This window comes from Anopheles merus, chromosome X (genome assembly GCF_017562075.2).
Source record: "Anopheles merus strain MAF chromosome X, AmerM5.1, whole genome shotgun sequence".
NCBI classification, from domain to species: Eukaryota; Metazoa; Arthropoda; class Insecta; order Diptera; family Culicidae; genus Anopheles; species Anopheles merus.
In genome coordinates, this window is record NC_054081.1 from 10,676,766 (window position 1) to 10,698,397 (window position 21,632).

At 44.9% G+C, this 21,632-nt stretch overlaps 1 protein-coding gene across 12 annotated transcripts in view; it reads left to right on the top strand.

Moving 5' to 3' along the window:
• LOC121592897 (alpha-2Db adrenergic receptor) overlaps positions 1–21,632 on the top strand; it is a 203,214-nt gene that overhangs the window by 14,349 nt on the left and 167,233 nt on the right. For all 12 annotated transcript variants that reach the window (XM_041914798.1, XM_041914807.1, XM_041914815.1 and 9 more), the window contains one exon: positions 11,051–13,536. In XM_041914798.1, coding sequence (XP_041770732.1) covers positions 12,817–13,536 — 720 coding nt within the window. In that variant the 5' untranslated portion in view covers positions 11,051–12,816. The remainder of the gene's footprint in view (positions 1–11,050; positions 13,537–21,632) is intronic.

Genomic DNA, 21,632 nt, shown 5'->3' on the forward strand with positions numbered 1-21,632 from the left:
GGATGGAAGGGAGAGCATTCCAATCGGGTTCCAGGGCTTGTAGAGCATTGCGAAATTCAATTACAGCTTACCCCGTGCGTCGGGCCTTCTTTTTGTTCAAGAGGAGTTGTATTTACCCTTTTCTGTTGCTGTAGCTGGGTTACGCTGTTTAACGCCATTTTGGGGGGGGGGGGCTGTTGGTAAAATAAATAAAATTCGTTATTTGTCAGATTTTGTTTTCGCCTTTGCAGGTAGATGAAAGGGCCTCCGCAGCCCTTCCATGAATTATAGCTGCAGCCAGTTCCGGGTTGCACTCTAGTATACTGGAGAAAAGAGACGCCTCGTAAGCGCGTGACGTTAATTTGATTTCATCTCAAGCCAGCTCACAGTACCAGCGTGCGTACATTCGCGGCAGTGCTCATGTTTAACAAGCGATTCATTAAACTTTTCGCACGCGGGGCTCGTGCACCTTCGCGCAACAGGTCGGCTGACCCCGGGGAGGGGCGAAACTAATGATTTAAGATCTGGCCGGCTCATTTTTCGCTGCCGTGTGCGTGTGTTTTCTCCTGCCCTAAATCGGGGCCGTGTTGCTTGTGCGTAAACAAACAGTGAGGGGGGAGAGGGGAAAAAACAGCCTCGCACTTGTCTCATTTGCATACGCCGATCGATCGCCCGGCCTCGGCTGTGGCCGAGGCCACACCGCGAACAGTGAAACCTCGTCTTAGCCGATGCCCGTGAATCTAATTTAATTAACCCTCAAACCAGCCGGGTTTTTGCGAGGGCTTTTATAAACCGTTGGGGGGAGGATAGTAGTAAAGCAAGAGAAGGGCGTGTGCTTGCATTTACACGCGTGCATCTAATGAGCCAACACGAGTCGTTGCGCAACGTAAAGCCGTACCAAAATTGGAGAACAATTCAAGATGATGTTAAATATTGCGGAAGAATAATGTTGCGAGAAACGAGATAAATTGAAATGAATATCTTTATGATAGAAATCTACTAAAGGCTGATCAGCGTTACTTTCCAACAGTTTCTTTGATGCTTTTTTTCGATTTTACAGCCGTACAATAGCAATAGCTATGCGAAACGCAACTCCGGTTTAGGTGTTGAGTGTGTCGAGAAGTAAAGAAATAACGATACATATTTTATTTGTTTTATCATACTTCTTTTCTTCGTTTTTTTGCTCAGAAAGTATGTATAGAGGCGGCTACTTTAAGTGAGTTACATCATTTTTATTATGCATCATATCATGTGCTATCTTTTAAGTTTTTGGTAAATTCAAATTAGCAACAGACAACATCATTTGAATGCCATATTGGTCATGATTCGGAAGCTTGAAGTGTCCACTAAGAAATTCTGCGAAAAAATGATACAAGAAACTGCCCAGGAAGCCGCAGGTTCAGAAGATAGCTGAGAATATGTTCATCTAGGTTTTCAATTTTTGGTGGGCTGAATAATTCCTTGACTGACACAGATAGAGGTTCTGTTTTTAGATTAAAACAGAACAGAAAAAAGAGTAGTTTCAGGAAGTATACGCTTGAAAGCAGTTCCAAGCTCCGAGTGGGGCCCTCAAAGTTCATTGAATTATACAGATTTTGTGCCAGGTTGATACTATTTACTGATATTAAGGTCTCCTTTACTTCATTCTGGTTTCAAAACTTCATAAACTAGGATTTGTGGACAGTATTCTTAAGTATTATTTATCACAGAGTTTGAAGTCATGTACCATCTCGATATAGTAATCTGGGACTCTATTGTATTTCTGCTATAGATTAGGCTGTCGACTAGTAATGGATTAAGTTGGAAAAAATCCGAAGTCGCCTCCGATCCGACTCCAATAAATTCGGAATCGACTTCGGAAGGTAGGTCCGCGCTGCAATATCCGGAGTCGTTTGAAATCGTCCGAAAAGGCCCGGAGTCGTCCGGAGTCATCCAGAGTCGCCCGGAGTCAGAGTCGCCCGGAGTCAGAGTCGTCCGGAGTCGTTCAGAGTCGTCGGAGTCGCCCGTGTTGCCGGAGTCGTTCGGAGTCGTTTGGAGTCGTCGGAGTCGTTCGGAGTCGCCCGGAGCCGGAGTCGTCCAGAGTCGTTCGGAGTCGTTCGGAGTCTTTCAACTTCGGACGACTCCGAACGACTCCGGACGACTCCGAACGACCCCAACTCCGGGCGGACCTAGTGGTTCCATTTTCCCGGAGTCGGAATCGAACTAACAATAATCGGAGTCGGATTGAAGTCGTGGGTGCGCTCCAAACAGCACATCACTACTGTCGACCTACTAACCATCCGCCATAAGATGGTGATGTATGCTGGCGACGTTACAATTACTCTTCTATCATTGACTTGTGATCGAAATGTACTCTCGTAGACTAATGTAAGGTTATATCGTTTTCGAGATCCCAAAGTTCGATAAAATATGTAATCACCTATAAAATCAACAATAACTTGCTGCAACGAACCGAATATGTAACTCATTTAGGGACACTGGTTGACAAAATCCTCAGCTTTAGGCCCCATACGACCAACCTAATCAGATGACAGGGATTCTTTTCAGGGTTACTAAAGCATTTTGTGAGTCTAACTGTATAATGTTTTATTCTATAGTTTGGGCAGGCTTACAATTTATTTATCTGAAGTCCCTCAGCTCAGTCTATTAGTCAGCATATTGAGGCAATTCAAAGAAAAGCAACGCGATTTGATATAAAGCTCCTTGATGGGACATCAAAATAACGCCAGTTAATGGACGTTCGAACACCCAACGTCTCTTTGTGACAGGTTTGATTAGTGGTGAAATTGATGCGTCCAACCTACCCAGTTAGAACTTCTCTGCTCGAATCTCAGGCAAAATCAAGTAATACGTGCGCCACACTATCGTACCACTTTCGGTCAGTCGGATACGATAAAAAAGGTGGGAGTCTCATTCAGTCAAGTTTACACTCCGTATGCGCTTAGTGTGTCGCAATCCGCTTTCCGTGAACGTTTACGTTGGCACCAGTTACATTCAAAGTAAAGCACTGTAGTTTGTAAACTATACATAAGCAATACTAACACGAAGTTCGACATCATTTTCCAACCCGATATGTAGATTGGATCATCAATTCCAGAACCAGAATGGGTTAGAAATCAGTCCCAGGACTGTAATGGATTCAGTGATAGTTTTGATATGGGTTCCTGGACCAATATGGTGTCAGAATCGGTCTGAGGACCGGAATAGGATCAAGATCAGTTTCAGGGCCTGTGTAAGTTAATGTCCTAAGACCTGGAATCAGTGTCAGCTTTGGTATGGGTTATGTAAAAGCTCCAGGAATGACATGGGCTTGAGAACAGGTTCAGAATTGGTATGTGATCTGAACCAGTTTCTCTTAATGTGTCTCTTGGATCTAAGAGGCACTTGGCAATTGCGTTATTTAAAAAAAAAACCTTTGCGCGCATCGTGAAGCGTTTAAATATCCCCAACATTCAACTGATTAGCCCTGGAACGGTACCAAATTAACTAGTTTAAATAAATTTCTGAAATCAAATTCGATGGATTATACAAGTCATTGTCAAGCTATCAAATAATGGGAAATACTTGCTCATTCTTGAAAGGAATCACTGTTAAAAAAAAATTATTCAAAATAATAGAAAAAGACCCACATTCCCAAATACACGCGGCAAGCAGCTTCCGGCGCTGATTGATGGCGAAATTTATTCCTACACGCGTCTCGTGGGATGGATTTTGAAATAAATTATAAATTAACTACCCACTAATCAATCATTACGGCTTTCGCTACAGGCGGAATAGGCAAAGGAAGCGTCAAACTCACCTTCCCAAAAAAAGCTTGAGATCACTTCCCCATCAGCTCCACTGTACCTGTGTATGTATGTGTGTGCACGTCCAAAGGAACCTGTCAGAGCAGACATGAACCTGTGCGAAGAGAAAAAAAGAGCGTAACAGCGAGAGATAGAGAGAGCTAGCGTTAGAAACGGAGTGCACGAGTATCAAAAGGACACGAAACACGAATAAAATCCATCTCGGTGTCAATTCCCCTTCAAACGACTGCTTGTTAAACGAAGCTGATGGGGCACCGAAGCCAAGAAGGATGGCGCGGGATACGGGAACGGGTGGTAGGGGAGGGGCGGGGGAATTCTGAAAAATCAGTGGCAGTGAAAAATTGCAGTAATGAATTGCCCTTTACACATGACGTTCGTTCGGGGCGGAGAGTTTCTTGTTTCAATCCCTCCCTTCCCCATCTCTCCTCCAGCCGCCGAGGCAAAACAAAAGCATCGACAGAAAAAAAAAATGGAAACAACTACACCAACAATACGGCAACAGACAACACACAATCGCACCATCACAATGGATTTTTGACTTCCTCTCATTTTGCTTCCTTACTGCACCCCCGGTTCGGGTTCACTTCTGATCTTGGATAGCGCGGCGTTGCTGCCGAACAGCGGCAGCCAAACGGCTGGTTTGTTTTGTCTGGCTTCCGTTAACGAGCCGATGCTTGCCTTTTCTCTCGAAAGAATGCGTGGAGCTTTTCCGGTTACTGGGGAATGGGGGATGGTTTTCCTTTTTCTTCTGGATTGTTGCGAAATGCGAATCGATCTCCGGTGGTGCGGCTTTTCTGCGCTGCGCTGTATGTATTGATATGAAAAATGAGAAAAATAGCACTAAAAAAAAGGAAACCTCGAAAATGGAAACCTTTACTTTTTCCAATTCGTGCTTAAAAATTACTACCATTCTCGTGCTTCGCACTGTGCGCCACACGTTGTATGGTATATTGGTTGTTGTTTTGTTTGGTGGGCAAGAAAAATTGGGGCAGTTTTTGTACGTTGATGATTGGATTAATCATAGCAGGATCAGCAGCAGATAAACCAATAAACTATGGATAGGCCTGAAGTCCATTACAGGCGTATGGCAGGCGTACACCAAAGGCCGTGTCAAACGGGAAGAGGAATATTGGATTGATTGGAGGACCACCGAGTGTTCAGAGTGCCTGTGATTTGTAGAATATTTGTCAATCAATTCAAAAGGATGTAGAATTGATATCAATTGATACTTCGAAACTTCGTTTCTTCGCAGTCGTACATTCGTATGTACGAATTGTTTCTATCTATGAATACTCAAGAGCCACATTTGCCGTGGCAATTTGCGGACGATACCGTCGGATTGAGCAGCTTGTATCTTGTTATTTGTCATTGATGTATATTTACTTTTTTTTGGTTTTGTTAAAAAAACATTTTGAATCAGTAATTTCTTAAAAAATGTACTGATCAAAATATAGAAAAAATATTAAATAAGATTAATGTGCTAATACAGACATAAACACTCTGAAATCAGCAGGTCACATCCGGTAGCGAGCATCTTCTATGTGACCCATGGAATAATTATGAAATGTTTTACGACGGAATGAAATATCTAAAACTGTTTGCTGCAGAATAAAAGATTGAATGCCACAAAAGGATGTATCAAACGAAGAAACTATTTCATTGAATCATATGTATCCTTATTCTTATCCTCCTTATATGTATCCTTATGTTTTGTATCCTTATTTAGTGCAAACATTATATTTCATCCAGGCTCTACTTAATAACTTATCTTTGTAGTGCCTAAACTGTGGAAAAAGTTATGCGTGCTTTTCGTAAGAAAATATCAAATTGAACCTTGAAAAAGATTTTTGCAAAAAGAATGTATGCATATGGGGATCTATGGAAAAGTAAAGGACAAAGTCTTGTTAAAAATAAAATAAAATATTGGGCCCATATCCCTTTTAAGTTCGTAGGCTGAAATTTTCATTGTAAAGCAGTTTTCAAGCAGCTATCAAAGTGGGTATAATATACAGTTCGGTTCATCCCAAGGTGTATGTATTCAAAAGGTTGATCTTTATCATACAGAAACACTCTTTAAATCTTCATTCTATTCACTAAAAGTTGTACAAACTCGTGAAATACTGCTATTTGTAAGCCAAATCAAATCTGACCGACGTAACATCCATTTTTGTTTCGATTCAACATCGTCCTACCTGATCTCTTTAATGCACCTTGGGAAGAATGAAAAACATGACACATGGTCAAACAAATCGGACTTATTTACCCCTATCTTATCGCTAAATTACTGGTAATTTAAGAGTAATTTAATGGTAAATTAGCAGTCGTTAATTTACTCGTCATTCGAGCAGTTTTGATAGATCCTATTCCTTCCTCTATTTTGTGTTTGTTTTTTTTTTCGGCCAAATTGTTAATAAATAACACGAAATTTATTATATTACAGTTAAATGGTTATATTCAATCATTTTCCTTAACTTATACAAACGATTACAATGTATTTTTTTAGCAAACTCGACTAATAAACTAATAGCACTAATTGACCCATTTTCTTGGCTGTTTTTTTACATTTTACAGTTTTGAACACACCGCCGATGCCTTCTTCCACTAAAAGATCATTAAAACAATACTTTTTTTGTTCTTATTTACATCTTTTTACTGCAACACTTCGTGCCACTAAATTGCTCTTAAATTACTGTTATGACAGACACAAAACTGCTCGAATGGATAAATTAACAGAAGGCTGTCTGACTGGGCATGTTGTTTTGACATTTTTTTGTGCCGATACTCGAATCTGAATCTAGATTTGAGGCTAGAATAATCTAGGCTGAAAATTGCAGGTTTGTTTTGTGTGTGGTTTGGTATGGAATGTTGACATGATTTTAGCCTCCAGCTGTCAAATTACATATAAAAAAACTGACCAGAATCGAGAAGGGCCCCAATTTTAGATATTTGGGTAAAAAGACCATTAATTTGCCTAAACTGGGTTTATATATGTAAACAAATCTGTTCTACATTGTACATTGTTCTACATTGTAATCTTTCTCGACAGATTTATAATTTAAGCGGAAAACAATAATTGAAAATTTCAAACGAAAATGCCCAATGCCTACCCAGGGTGAATACTGAAAAGGATTTATTAGGAGTATAAGGATTATAAGGAGTAATTTACTGGTAAAACAAAGCAAAAAGAGTGTAAGAATAACTGGACGACAATAATATAAGTTAGTTGTTAGTGTACGAAATGGGAAAATTAAATCAACTACATGAAGTTCTCAGACCTTAGCCAGTTTTTCAATCAATCCATGCTTTACGAGCAGAGGTATCGCACCACTTTGCTACAATGTACTATATACACACACACACACACGCTGCGTGCAATTTGGAAAAACCCCAAAGAGAATTCCAACAGAGTGCTAATACAACGCTCGAAGCAGCCCTCGCCACTGTTGTTTTTGTTTTGCCATCATCCCCACAAACGCAATCGAATATGGATGTACCACTGTGCCTCTATTTCATCGAATGAGGCTGCGTGTGTGTGAGGGTGTGCGTGTAAGTAAGAGAGATTTCACGAAAGGATTTGACTTCCTTCCATTTGCTGGCATCTTCTGCCCGCACCGCCCTCGCCTACCGCTGGGTGTCGACATTTTCGCGTGATCCTTCCTTTTTCCCCCCTCCGAAGCGGCGGCCTCTAACACGCTAGATTGAGCTGATTGATAAATATTGTAACCTTCCCGCAGCTCACCCATCGCCCCTTCCCACCACCCCCCCCCCCCCTTTCTCCCTAGTTCACAGCCGCTCTGTTCGGTCACACTTCTCGGAGGGTGAAAGCTTTTAAGATGATTGATTCGATTCGTGCCTGCGAATTCTGGGATGGAATTGTGAAGGGTGCGGGGGGGGGGGGAGAAGGGTAGCTAAAAAAGGTATCGTGCCCCGGCCAACTCCCAAAAGTAAGTAGTGCTTGCGTATGTGTGTGTGTGTGCAGGTGGTAACGATCTTTTTAGCATCTTTCTCGCCCTTTCTTCTCGCCCTTTCTAAAGTATCGAACTTTTAAACGCGCTTACTGTCTGCGGGCAAATCCTCCGTTATGTCGCCGCGGGGGGTGGTTTGCCAGCGAAGAGCACATAGCATTCTTGGTGGGCTCGATTTTCACTTCTTCTTTACCGGTCCACTCCTTTGCAAAAAAAAAAACAAAAAAAGAAAAACAAACGAAAAACAACCAACAGGGATTTACCACCGTGCCACTACTCTACCCTCCCGCACATCACCACGCAATGTGAACATTATTTTAAGCAAAGCAGCAACAACAGCAAAAACAAAAAACAAAACAAAATGGAAGCGAAATATCAAGTGCAGGGCAAAACAGATTCTTTATGTTCGTTCCTGGGCGCCGTTAAAGGGCTCGTTTGGGCGGAGCGAGTCTACCAGGAGTTGCCGTGAAATTGCGGGATCATTTGCTGTGATGGGGCGGGGTGTGAGGGGTAAAGACGGGCGGAGGTGGCGGTAGAACCTTTTTGCCGCGTAAAATAGAGCTGGCCGGCCGTCTGGTGTCTATAAAATATTAAAATTTATTACACTCACCGCTGGCTCTAATGCCCGCGTGGCTTAAAGGCATTCGAGACAAAGCAAGAGCGCACATAAAAAAGATTATCTTTTTTTTTTCGGTCGATGGTGCGGTTGCGTATTGCTCGGAGCTGTACAGAAAGGAAGATGCTGTTGGCCTTTAAAACTGATAAATAGATGCGCTCACATTTGGAGCAAAATCATCAGAAATGAGGGAAATGTACGAAGAAAAACAAAACAATAATGCGTACAGCATTAACGACATTACAGAGCACACATAGCTTCTGACTAACCGAATTATGAAACCGGGCCGGAGATCTGTGTTTGTGTGCGTGTGTGTGTGTTTTAAACGCAAAAGAGGGCACACATTAACACAGCATTGGAAGGGCAACAAGGTTAGGCACAATGTGCAGTTTTCCCTTCAGTGCGGTGATGAATGTTTTGTTTGCTGTTTGCACCCCCCCGTCCCCCTCCTGACTCCCGGACAGCGCGTAGAGAAATTACTGCGTACAGCGTACTGCGCAACGGCTGCCGCACGCACCAACCAGCAAATGCGCAAACAGGGGGGTTGCGCACAATCGGCTGCACGAGCGCTGCAGTGCAAGTCATTCCCACCCTTCCCTCGATGCTTTCGATGCAACGTTGAGATTGTTCGTGTGGTTGTAGCAAAGGGGGGGAAAGTGCATTAGGTTGCTTGTCGATTGTTTGCGCGACCACGTATGTGCATGGAGCATAGGCTGTTATTGTTCGGCTAGACGACTAGAAGTTTGTGAGTTCTAAGAAACATCGCAAACAATTAAACAATCGATCAACGGAACTGTTTCACCCCCTTGCAGCAGCTTGGTTCTGTGGATTTCAACCTTGGTTTTATACTTTGAGGGGTTTTTTTCAGATCAAGCAGTACAGCTTCATAAGACCTGTGAACCTAGTACAGCAACGCATCTGGTACGATCAGCATTTGACGGGACGACCTGTACACGACCTACAGTGCGGCTGTCGATGCTGTTTATTATTTGACCCACATAACCATTAGCATTTTCATACCAAGTGAAGTACCTCAGGGATGCTCGCCTAGCCGGCACTCTGGGATGAATCGAAAAAGACATCGAACTTGAAAAATGTTACAGGTTTAAGACAATGTTTTTTTTTATTGTAGAGATGCCTAACGGTGCACCTCCATTTAGCGCTAAACGTTCTCTAGAGTCGCAAGTCTTGTTCGGAAGCTAGAGTCTAATGTTGTGTCTTTTGTTGAGACACTTTCATATGAATTGTTAGCGATGAGTGATTCGGTTCTCGAATTGTATCTCCAAAGGTTTCTGAATCAATAGATTCATGTATTTCCTAGGCTTCATGTATCTCCAACGATTCTCTAAAGATTCATGAATCTCTGAACATTCAGGAATCTCTGAAGATTCAAGAATCTCTGAAGGTGGCACTGAAAATACATGAAATTTTAGAGATCTCTGATTTTCAACACATCTGTCATGGGTTCATGCCTAGAATTGACCGTCACCCTACAGCAAGGACTACCCAAGTGACATTTGTTCTAGATTTTTAACCATGATCTGCTCGAATGGTGCTCTAGATACCAAAAATTGTGAATTTGTGTGTGTGATAAAAAGGGTAGAAAGCGTCAGAATGTCTTTTGTGCGTGTGAATAACCTTCTTCTATTGGATGAGGATGGCGTTCAATTCGCTTCATTTGCTTTATATTTGGCGTCATATCCCAACTGGCATTTGTTCTAAATTTTTAACCAAAATCTACTCGAATAGTTCTCGAAATATAGAAAGCGTCAAATTTTCGTTTGTGCGTATGACCTTCGTCTGTCGGATGATGATAAGGTCCAATTTGTTTTAGATTCAGTTGCTTTAATATTTTACGAAAAAGAAGGCACATTTGATGCATCGTTATTTTGTGAAAATTCGTTTTTTTTTTTGAATAAAATTACTACACTTCCAGTGATATGGATTGGAAACATTATCCCCTAAAGGACAGAGAAGAAAACAACGAAAAACCACATCACCGTCGATTTTAAAGCGCTTGTTCTAAAGATCTCTTAAACTGCTGCAGTTTAAGGGAAGTTTAAGGTGTCAGTTTAAGGGAAATAGCTTGAAACCCCGATCCGCCAGCGTGGTACTTACTAAAATGTCTCGAAAGTCTGAATATGACCGGTGAAGTTTAGTATGATCACGTAGACTATTACGCCAAGAAGAAGAATAACAAGAAGCTAAAGATATATGAATCTTTTGTGATTGATGAATCTATCGAGATTCATGATTCTTGAGATTCATGAATCTTTCGGGATTTATATTTTATTTGTGATTCATGGATCTTTAGATTAAAGAACTCATGAATCTATAGAATTTTAATCTTTCAAGGTTCATGAATCGTTTGAAATTAATAAATCATTTGAGATTCATGAATCTTTTGAAATTCATGTATCTTTCGAGATTCATAAATATTTCCAGATTCATGAATCTTTTCAACGAAGATTCAGATTCATTTAATCATTTCAAAGATTCAGCATCATAAATCTCGAACTCGGATTCACCCAACACTGGTTTTGAGCTGACTGTGTGTTTGCCTTCGGCGTGTTAGTAGCGCAGATGGCTATGTTCGCTACACCGTACTGCACCCATCTGCCCGTTTCCTGTTCTACTCCTTTTTAACTAACCCTCCACTAACGTGCACCCTCTCTACCACGCAGATTCCTGAGCAAGGCGCGCGGTACCAGCGACGGGGACCACCATTCCGGTACCGGCCACCGCCGGTAGCGTTGTGCAGCGACCGACCGCGTTCAGGCACGGGCGGTGCCGGTCGGTGTGGCCAGCCCGGGCCCGACCAGCCGACACGATAAGCACCGATAAGCAGCAGTCGGCGGTGCGCAGACGCAGGCGACGCAAGAAAGCGCAAACACCGTAGGCCGAAGGGGGTTTCGGGGCACGCGATGGGCCACGCACGGTGGCGCTACCGTGCACCGTCATCGAGCCCCCGCCGGCCCCAGGAAAGGCGACAGGCTCGGCTGAGCGCAACGGTCCGGTTCGGCCCGCTGCCCGAGTAGCGGTGCTGACCCCTCCCCGTGTGCGTGTGTGTGTGGCTGTGTGCTGGTGGCGGAGATTGTGTTACCACGCTACCCGCAGTACCCGCCTGGGGAGCCTGGGTGACCGACCCCGAGATCCACCGTGCTGGCCGAGCAGACAAAAGCTTCCACACCTGCTCGAGCTCGAGCGATCGACGCCAAGCGCGAAAGACAATGGAGGCGTAACCTAATCGGGCCAACGAGTGAAATCGAAAGTGTTTTTCTTTGTGTGTATGAGTGTGTGTGCGTGTGTGCGGGTGTGTGTGCGCTCGATGTGCATTAGTAGTAAGGAACAGCGCCGAACCGGGCCCTCGGTCATATCGCCAAATTGTATATGTGAGTGTGTGTATGTGTGTTAGGTGTGCGTGTGTGTTTGTTCGCGTTTTTAAATGTCGTTTGCTATAAGTAACTGTACCAGTAAGACACAGTAAGACACACACTACTGAACCACAGCACACCGCGGCTAGCCCACCACTAGGGCCAAATAATCAAATCACACAATCACACACAATAAATATATAAATATACATATATACACACACACTCGAACGCAGCCACAAGCGTCACAGGCTACAAGCACACCAAAAGGCTCGTTAGCGCAGCGCCTCTCAGTCAGGCAGCGTGCGCCGAGCAGCAGTTTCGGATAAAAACGGGTAAAATTTTGTGTCTCCAGAGCGCCAAGCCGGGCGGGCCGTAGAGTTCGCTTACCTGCATCCACGTACCACTCCTTCCTACCCGCGAACCTCAGCACGATCCTCGTGAACTGTTGCTCGCTCCGCAACCGACACCGACGTCAAGCAATATAGCCAGCCAGGTGAAACAAAGTAACAAAATACACTCACACACACGCACGGTCACACACGACGATCAAACGCAAGCACTCACTCACCTGTCGTGAGTGTTCCAGGCGAAGTCGGTTTGTCGTCTAACGTGTTGCGGAGGTTCGTGTTGTTCTCCGGTGTGCGGTACGTACGCGTGTCATTCGTAGTGGTACGCGTATGTGTGTGGGTGTGTGAGCACGCGCGAGTAAAAAAAAAGGTAGAGGAGAGTTCGCTCTAGCTAGGCAAGTGTTTGTGAATTTTTGTAAGTAATTGCTGCGACTGCTCGAATCGAGGGGCCCGAAGCTACCGGAACCTCGCTAAACCCGTCATGCTAGAGATATTCGTGCAACAATTGCAGCAGCAGCAGCAGTGTGTGTATTTAGCGTACTCGTTAGGAGTGACACAGTAGAGAAACCAAAGGGGGAAAGACAGCAGACGGAGCGAACAAACGAACGAATCGAATCCAATCGAATCGTTCAACCGAATAGAGCGAGCGAAGAGCCGGCAACCCGACACACCGAGCCTTTTGCGACGGGTGCGAATGAGCGGCGGGCGGAGGGCACCGTAGCGATTATGGATTTCGTCTCGTCGCCGCCGGGCAACATCACGCAGGAGGACTTCCTCGCGATCGTGGGAGCAAACGGCACTGTCGGCGGTGGCCCAACCATGTTTAACGATTCCCTGGCGGCGGCGGCGGCGGCTGCGGCAGCTGCCGCAGCAGCAGCCGGTGGTGTGGCCGGGCCGGGCGGTACCGCCGCCGGTGTCGGGCCGGGCGAGAACCTCACCATCCTACACGGTGCGTACCCGAGCGGGTACACGCTGCCCCACATCATCATCGCCTCAATCATCGTGACAATACTTATGATCGTCATCGTCGTCGGCAACATGCTCGTCATCATTGCGATCGCGACCGAGAAGACGCTGAAAAACATCCAGAACTGGTTCATCGCGTCGCTCGCGGTCGCCGACTTCTTTCTCGGTCTGGTGATCATGCCGTTCTCGCTCGCGAACGAGCTGATGGGGTACTGGATCTTTGGCAACTGGTGGTGCGACGTCCACTCCGCGATGGACGTGCTGCTGTGCACCTCCTCCATCATGAACCTGTGCCTGATCTCGCTCGACCGGTACTGGAGCATCACCAAGGCGATCGAGTATCTCAAGTCGCGGACGCCGGCCCGGGCCGCGTTCATGATTGCCGCCGTCTGGATCATGTCCGCGCTCGTCTGCATACCGCCGCTGCTCGGGTGGAAGGCACAGCGGCCGGAAGGGCACGTGGAGCTGCCCCAGTGTCAGGTAGGTGGTTTGAAAATGTGATTTTGAGATATTGGAGATACCTGTGCTTCTTACAGATTTTACAAGAAAAAAAAAGAGGGGGGGGGCATACATTCCCAGTTTGACGGTTACATCCAACACACTTTTGTATGCCCACTGAAATTGATCCTCGAGTAAGAAGTTGCTTGTAGTGACATTAAGCTTATACAATATTTTGACAAAAACTGGTTTTACAAAAGAACCACCATAATTCACAAAATCTGCGCAAAACGATTGTCCGTACCGTCAGTATCATATCAAATGTTCATTGGGTAAAAGGATCTTTTGTTCGTTGGATCAAATATCCAACGTGTCAAAATTGACACAACAAGGCATTATAAATCTTAGGTTATGCCTTATAAACCTCAAATCCCTTATCTTAAGTGTCCTCAGTGCCCCAGTGTCCCCAAATATTCCAGTTGAAAGTCGAAAACTGATTACTGATCTTAGAAATGAAGGCGTCTGAAAAGTGTGTCTGTAATTTCCTTTGTCAACTTTCCATAAGATCATATCCCTAGAGAACATTCTTCAAAAAGGCAGTAAATCGAAGATCACCGATCACCAACGCATTATTCTAATAAAACAAAATCCGTTTTGATCGTTGCCAAACTAAAGAAACTTGGGTTAGGACACTCTTTGATACCTTGGATATCATCTTTTCTTCCCGATGTGTATCCACCAGACAGTACACTTAGTCCGTTATTTTTCATACTGTATTTTTATGATATAAGCTTCATACTTCCCGATTATTAATTCCTGATGTATGCGGATGACTTAAACATATGTAACTCCAACTCCTGCTTATCGGGGTGTGATGTATTCCTAGGATTTTAAATCTTCTCTTACCATGTGTATGTATCAAATGATCTTTTGTTATGTCTTCCTCACTGTACCATTATATCCTAGACCACTTGACACTTGACCACTACCCTGTATTCTTCACATATGTTATCATAGATGTACAACTGATATGATCTAATTCCGCCAAAGATGTGGTCATCTAGAGTAAGACCTTCGGTGATCTTGCCATTTTATGACGAACTGCAACGGACTTTTTGGATCCTCTCTGCCTAAAAGTATTTTATTGCAGTTTGGTTTGACTGCTAAATGAGTACTCTTCAATCGTACGTCCTCTTTAGCTCCTCATCTTTCAAAAATCTTCTATCCGTCTCGTGTTCGGTAAATGTTTTGGACCCGATTCCCGATCTTCTCATCATCCTACGAAGATCATTGTTTAATATAAGCTCTGCGAATCACTAGAATCGGGACGTTTGTTCGCATCATCATTTATTATCAAAAGAATCTCTTGCACTTCTTTCCTTAACCAACTTTTACGTTCTTACACAGTCTCTCCGACTCAGACCTCCCCCTACAATAAAATGAAGATGTACAGCATTCGGAAACTTTGATCCAATTTTGCAACACATTCACTCTTTCATTAAATGTTCTCGATTGATTGATTTCTATTGTTCATATGTCACGATCCGCTGCCACCTCCATTCACGTCTTTCCTAAGGTTTCTTCCTTTTCCTTTCTTTTTCCTTCCCTTTTCCATAGTTTATTTTTAAACTTGTTGGATAATAAGTTAAACTATTGTTATATCTACGGTAGGTTTAATTGAATTGAGTTTAATTGAATGCAATTAGTGTCTGTAAACTTTGATACCTGGACAGAAGGATGCAAAAAGAAAATATTAATAATTTGTATAAATAGAATGAATTATTGTTTGTTGAAGTCAATGCTGCTTGATACACACAATTCATTGTATTTCTTCCTGGAATAAATAATAATTTCAATTAATTGATCAGGTATGTTTGGTAATCTTTTCAAAGTCCATTGTTTGTTTGCTTTGTTTTTTCTTAAACTTTTGGGAATGTGGTAAGATTCTTGACTGTGGTTCTAAGATTCGATCAATATGAGGAGGTTTGCATTTTTCTACCGGCAATACCAGTTGTTTTTTTGTATCATTTTTAGATTTTTCAAACCTGGATGTCTTTCAATCTCCCAATCGGCAAAGACACCTGCTGCTGCTGTCACGTTTAGAATGACTTTATGCTGGAGGTGCGTTTCTACTAAAACTTCCCACCGAGAGATCTTCACACTTAACGTGGTCTGTGCGTGGCTAACAAAAATTATTGCACCAGCCTGTAGCTTATCTTTAGCACCCATAAACCACCGCCCCACGCATACACGTTCCCATATTGCATCAAACTCTAGTGAGAGAGAGAAAGAGGAGCGAATAAGTCGAGGAAAGATCGAGAATAGCTGCCACATCCGCCGTAGATTGTGTATATCTTTCACTGTTCGCTGTAGTTCGTCTGTGACTCGAGCTACCCGAGCAGCGCGTTGCGGAAGACCGGCTCGGGACGTATCACCGTAGGACGCGCCCGCTTGGCTAAAGCAAACAAGCAAACAGGCAACACGGAGCCAGCGAACGGAGCGCAGCAAGCGGAAGGCGCAAACTAACGCACACCTTCCGATGCTTTGCGAAACCCCATCGACACCCTGGCTGGCACGCTGGCCAGGTGATAGGTGCTCGGTCCCGTGGAAGCTAATATCCGGCTCCCGCCGCGCGGGCGGGTTTGAATTGTTTCAAGAAATCATTCAGCGGGAAAAACCCGCGGGCAAATGCCACCGCTGCCAACGCTGGTGCGCATTACATTCCGCTGCGTGAGTAAATTTATCTGGCAGGCGGGGCGCGGCGCTGTTTCTTTTTTTTTCGGAGGGAAATTCAATATCCCTAAACCGCCCGCACTGTGTTTGTCACACGAGTGTCTTCCGGGGCGGGAAGGGATGTTTCACTCAGCCGTACGGTAAGCACGGGCCCTTTTGTTCGGCAGAAGCAGAACCAGCGCAGAAAGAAACGCACGGCGGCATCTTGCCTCTTGTTGAGCCTGTCACCGCTAGCACTATTCCCGCTAGCGCTTTCCATTATGTCGGCACGGGCACGGAAACGGTGTTGAAATGATGAGCTCACCGAGGGAATGGTTTGCCCCGGCGCTCGCTATTCGGTCGTTCCCGTGAAACAATAAAGTACACACATTCAAACGGCCCCACGCACGCCACGTGTGCAGCGCCAGCTCAACACAATGTCCTAATCTGCTGATATTAGTCATCCCCTCATGCTGCCCTTTGCCGCGCCGCCACGAGCACACAAAAACGAGGCCAAAAAGTTCGGGGCTTCGTTCCACTCGACGCCTCGCATAAATCCCGCTGATCCCGGGCGGACGCACACGCATATCTTCCGGCTCGATGGTACACCTTCCGCCCGGGGCCGGCCCAGTTTGTTGTCATCCCAGGGCTAAGCCCCTGCTGATGCTCGGCTTGTGCAAATGTTCGTCGCCTGTTGTTTGCCAACTTTGCCAATCGTGTAACCGTGTGTGAATGCGCGCGCGCGCGTGTGTGTGTGTGCGTTTGCTACAAGAGGGCGCTCATACAGCAATACACTCTACTACTTCCGGTGTTTCCCAAGGACACCTCTAGAGCGTGTGTGTGTGTGTCTGTTTTTGTTCGTTTGTTCGAACGCGAAAACAGCGCCCTCCATCCTTGCGGCAGATCAACAAACAGACCAAGGTGATACGCTTCAGTAGGGGAAGAAATCTTTCTTTCCATCGCTCTGTGCCGCTGTCACCATCATCCCCATCATCGTAGCTCTTGATTCAACTGTCTGAGCTTAGCCAAAAACTGACTGGGAAGGAAAGCCCTTGCCGAGGAGGAAAACATGGCAACGCAAAAGGCGCTGGGTGGAAGGAGCAGCAACAAAAAAAAAAAGAACATAATAATATGTAGATATGTGATGGAAAGGATTGTGAAACCTGATCAGTTGGAAAATGAGAATCAAAGGGAGCGAGGGGCGGGACGGATAAGAAAACAGGGAAACGCTCCTCGGGGGTGGGAAGACTCGATATTATTTGCTCACGTCAATTTAATTCAATTTCGACTGTCATATCCAATGTTGGCGTGCAGCAACATTGGGCACTGCTGACAAGGATGACACAAGTGGCTCCCCGCCCCCTCCCTAGCACCTCCCTTCATCCACCATCGCTATTCAAGCTGGAAAACTGCACAAAGACAGGGTTGAACGAATCAGTGCTGCTCGCGTCGTGCCGATCGAGAAATCCACTTTTCATACGTTTTTGTTATAAAGAGGGAAAAAAGAGGGTGAATTTATGCGATGACTCCTTTTGCTGGACATAATCGAGCAGGGCTGCATTTGCAATTTCGCACTTGGCACTTTTTCGCAGTGAACGACCAGGCGCCCGCTTGCCGCTTTTTAATTTTATGTTATTTTTTTATTAAAAACAATGTAAAGCAAAAATTATTTTTGCTGCATATCATTTTTCAATTTTGAATTGTAGTGTGAAATGAAGGAATAATGATTTTTTTGCTCTCATTTTATTTGTTTTTAATCCTTTCATTCACTCCTAGCGTACGGAGGAGACGCCTGGTACCTTTGAAAAAGGAAATGGCACTTGCCGTTAGAAACAAATCACTGGTTACCGATCGACACTAGCACGTGGCGGTAATGCACACTTTAAACAGGGATGTTTTGTGTCTTCTTTCCTTGCATATGTCAGCTGTGCATTGAAGGATGCATGAGCACAATGAACGCAAAGAGGGAAGGAGAGGAGCATAAAAGAGTAAAGAATAAGTGAAAACTCAAATCCATTTCCTGAAATGGAAGCGATGAGCTTAGGATAGTGCTTTGCGAGACCAAACAAAAAAGGGAAAGTCTAGAAGCCATGCCGCACTCAATCGCCAGCCGCGTGTAAAATCGTACTTTTAGTGTGTGTGTGTTTTTTTTATTTTACACCTCACTCTCTTTCCCTTGGTCTTACTTACTTCGTACACACACACACACTTTGAAGAGCTTGCAATCCAGGATACAAACTGAGCGCAATGGGCTGGATGGAAAACGGAAGCCGGCTACATAAAATAAAGGCACACTTTCCACCGACAGGTTGTGGGAAAAAAACATTCCTTTTCTGGTTTTAGTTGCTGTTTCTTTCACACCCAAAGCCCGGGGTGCTACCGCTCGCGCCATTTTGCGTTGCGATTGGTGCGAATGATAAAGTGTGACCCGCGTGTTGTCAGCATTGCCAGTGTTCGCGGCAGCGTTTTGAGCGGAATGAAGAGCATCAAGGGAAGAGAGAGAGTGCGATGAGATGCGATGAATATGAAGAGGAAGGATGGGAAAGAAAGCTACAAAGAACGCACTCGCACAAAACGCACACGCACAAAGCTACAGCCGTAAACATACACACACACAAACACGCGAGTGTGTGAAGAAAGGAAGAATTTGCATTTTCCTTGTTTTGATTTTATTAATGCTGTAAAAAGATGAATATTTATGCGATGCAAGCGCAGGCATGCGAAAATAGGGCGAACAGGAGGGTGGGGAAAGGAGGAGGGCGTTGGTGTGAAAGAAAAGAAGCGAACGAACAGTTCTTGCTAACATTGACTCGAAAAGATGAGGGTAAGACAGGCGCCACGGCACTACAACACGGAGAAAAAAAAGGAAAGGATTGCACCGAAGACACCACGACACGGCGCACGAAACAAAAGAAAGCAAAGGGGTAAGCAAGTGGCAGCAAGGGGCAGACGGCAAATAACTTAAATTGACATACTAACTTTCTGCCGGCCTCGGCTGGGGCGGGCGGCAGCTATAAGAAGCTTGCGATAAATGCTTCGCAGGCGAGAGAAACTAGACCCAAGCCAGGGCCAGGGAGAAAACTATTGTTTTGAGCGATAGAAAACGATCGGCTTCGGTAGACCCACCGAGGCTGTGCGTATGCGGGTGAGTGTGTGCTTTTTGCCCTCTTTTTTCGCCCAGCACACACAGTGGCGAAATGTAGGCTGAACGCCACTGCAGACACAAAGCCCATTTACAATGTTTCGTGCCGGTTTGCCGGGGGATTTTTCAATTTTCAATTCCTGCAAGAGTACACCCGATGCCGTATTGTGTGCTTGTTCTTCTATCACTGGGTATAGTCTTTTCTTCTCTTTTTTCTCAAAATAACTACATTCTTGGCATTCCACGTTTGAGGGTGCATCTCAGGGGACCCGCCGATGATAGCTAAAAACCCAATTACTTTTTTACTGTTTCACCGCAACATCTGCTGTATCTCAAAGCAATACGACCGAAGCCGTTTTAACTGAATACAAAAAAAAATTGCTGTATCCCTTCGAGCTGCTATTCTTCGCACTCTGATGTCCGAACCTCGATAGGATCTCTATCATGTCGTTGATACTCAGTATTTTGAACCAGCGTGTCTTTGTTCCGGCAAAGGCTCTTTTCTGAGAACTTTGAGCTTTTCGCTCTAACTCTACGCAAGCAGGCTCTACTCTAGATAGATCCAGCTCATGCACTTCACGTGTCGACTAAATTCAACTGATTCACTCTTTTATAGCGCTTCAGTTTATTTACACTGCATGACGGTAAGAGGATAACTGGTTTGCGACTTTTCCGAGACGAACCTCAACTCAATTACTCTTTAGTGTCGAGAATTTAACTCACCCGTTCTGCGTCCCGACTCGCTCTTTGATGCATCTGCTCACTCACATTGGTGACTTCAGCTCTCTTGTTGGCCTGATCACGATAGAGAACTTCGTCGTGACATGATCCAACGTCAGAAATCATTCTCCAGGATGCTCGATCCCTGGATGCAGCCTCCCATGCATGTAGACGACCGTTCTTCAAAATCTTGCTGTGCTCCCCTGCACCTTATGCCGAACTGAGGATTGCTATGGAATGCCCTCTTGGTGAAGCATGAATTCTGCATCCTGGATTCTGGATCTCAGGAGTCGGTGAAACCCCTAGTATGCAGGACTTCCTTCCATAATGCATCTTTGGATTTCTCTACTTATATCTTTATCCAAAGTAACAACCGTCCCAAGATAGTAGAATTCCTCTAGTCCGTCAAGGTAGCCGTCGTCAACTAATATACTTCTTCCCAGTTGGTCTGTGTCTCCACGCTGTCGTTTTGTCGATGACGAAGCCAAGAAATTGGAGAGTCTTGTAGAAGATCGTGCTGCGGCTGTTGTTGTATAGTGCCGCGCTTTGAACTTGACAGGTATGTAGTACCGATAATAATGTTCCATAACTCATTCCGGTATTTGGTGACGTAGGCCGCCTTGAAGTCGATGAACAGGTGGTGCATAGAGCTTCTCGGCACTCTCGGCACATCTGGAGGATTTGTCGTAGAGTAAAACTTTGATCGATGGTGGATTTAGATTTGCAGTGGTGGTGAACTAACCCTGCTTGATAACTACCGATGAAATTTGTAGCAAGGGGCGCCAGTCTGCAGAACAGGATCTGGGTTATGATCTTATAGACGGCATTTAAGACTGTGATGGCTGTAACATTCGACTGGGTCGTCTGACTCTTCAAAATGGCACTTCTTGGCCAGAAAGAACAGGGTTTGCTGTTTCCTCAGTCGTCTATAGTTCTCCCCGTTCTAACGGGTTTCATGCCGTAGCATGCTCGTCTGTACTCTTCGTCTTTCTTTTGCTCTCAACGCGGCTGATGGCTCGTTCCAGCATACGCTCGTGGTCTGCGAGGGGCATCGCGACGATGTTGTTGTCAACTGGAAGCCTTCCACCACTTAGCACACTTCTGCCGGAACAGGTTGGTCCTTGGCAGCATGACTTCATTGCCTTTAAACCACGTAGAATTTCTGGCGCCATGACCAGGAAATTGTTCGAGTCGACGATTGCGCCACTGTATGTTTCAACGTTGATAATATCCGAGAAGTGCCTTCCGTCGCTCAAAACGTGATCGATTTGTGACTTTGAGCTTCTTGTTACATCATCAGGTGATATCCAGGTGTAGCTGAAGCGCTGAAAGAAGGTGCTACAGATGTGCATTGTCTTGGAGGAGGTAAAATGTATGAGCCTAAGGCCTTTATCGTTTGTCAGCTGGTGGGCGCTAACGCTTCCAATTGTTGCTTTATATGCCTCCTACTGTCCGACCTGAACATCATCCAAGGTCATTCGATGATGATCTTTACATCGTGTTTCTGTGCGGACTGTGCACGTTAACGATGATCAGGTTGAAGAAGGTCTGCCACGAATCCTCA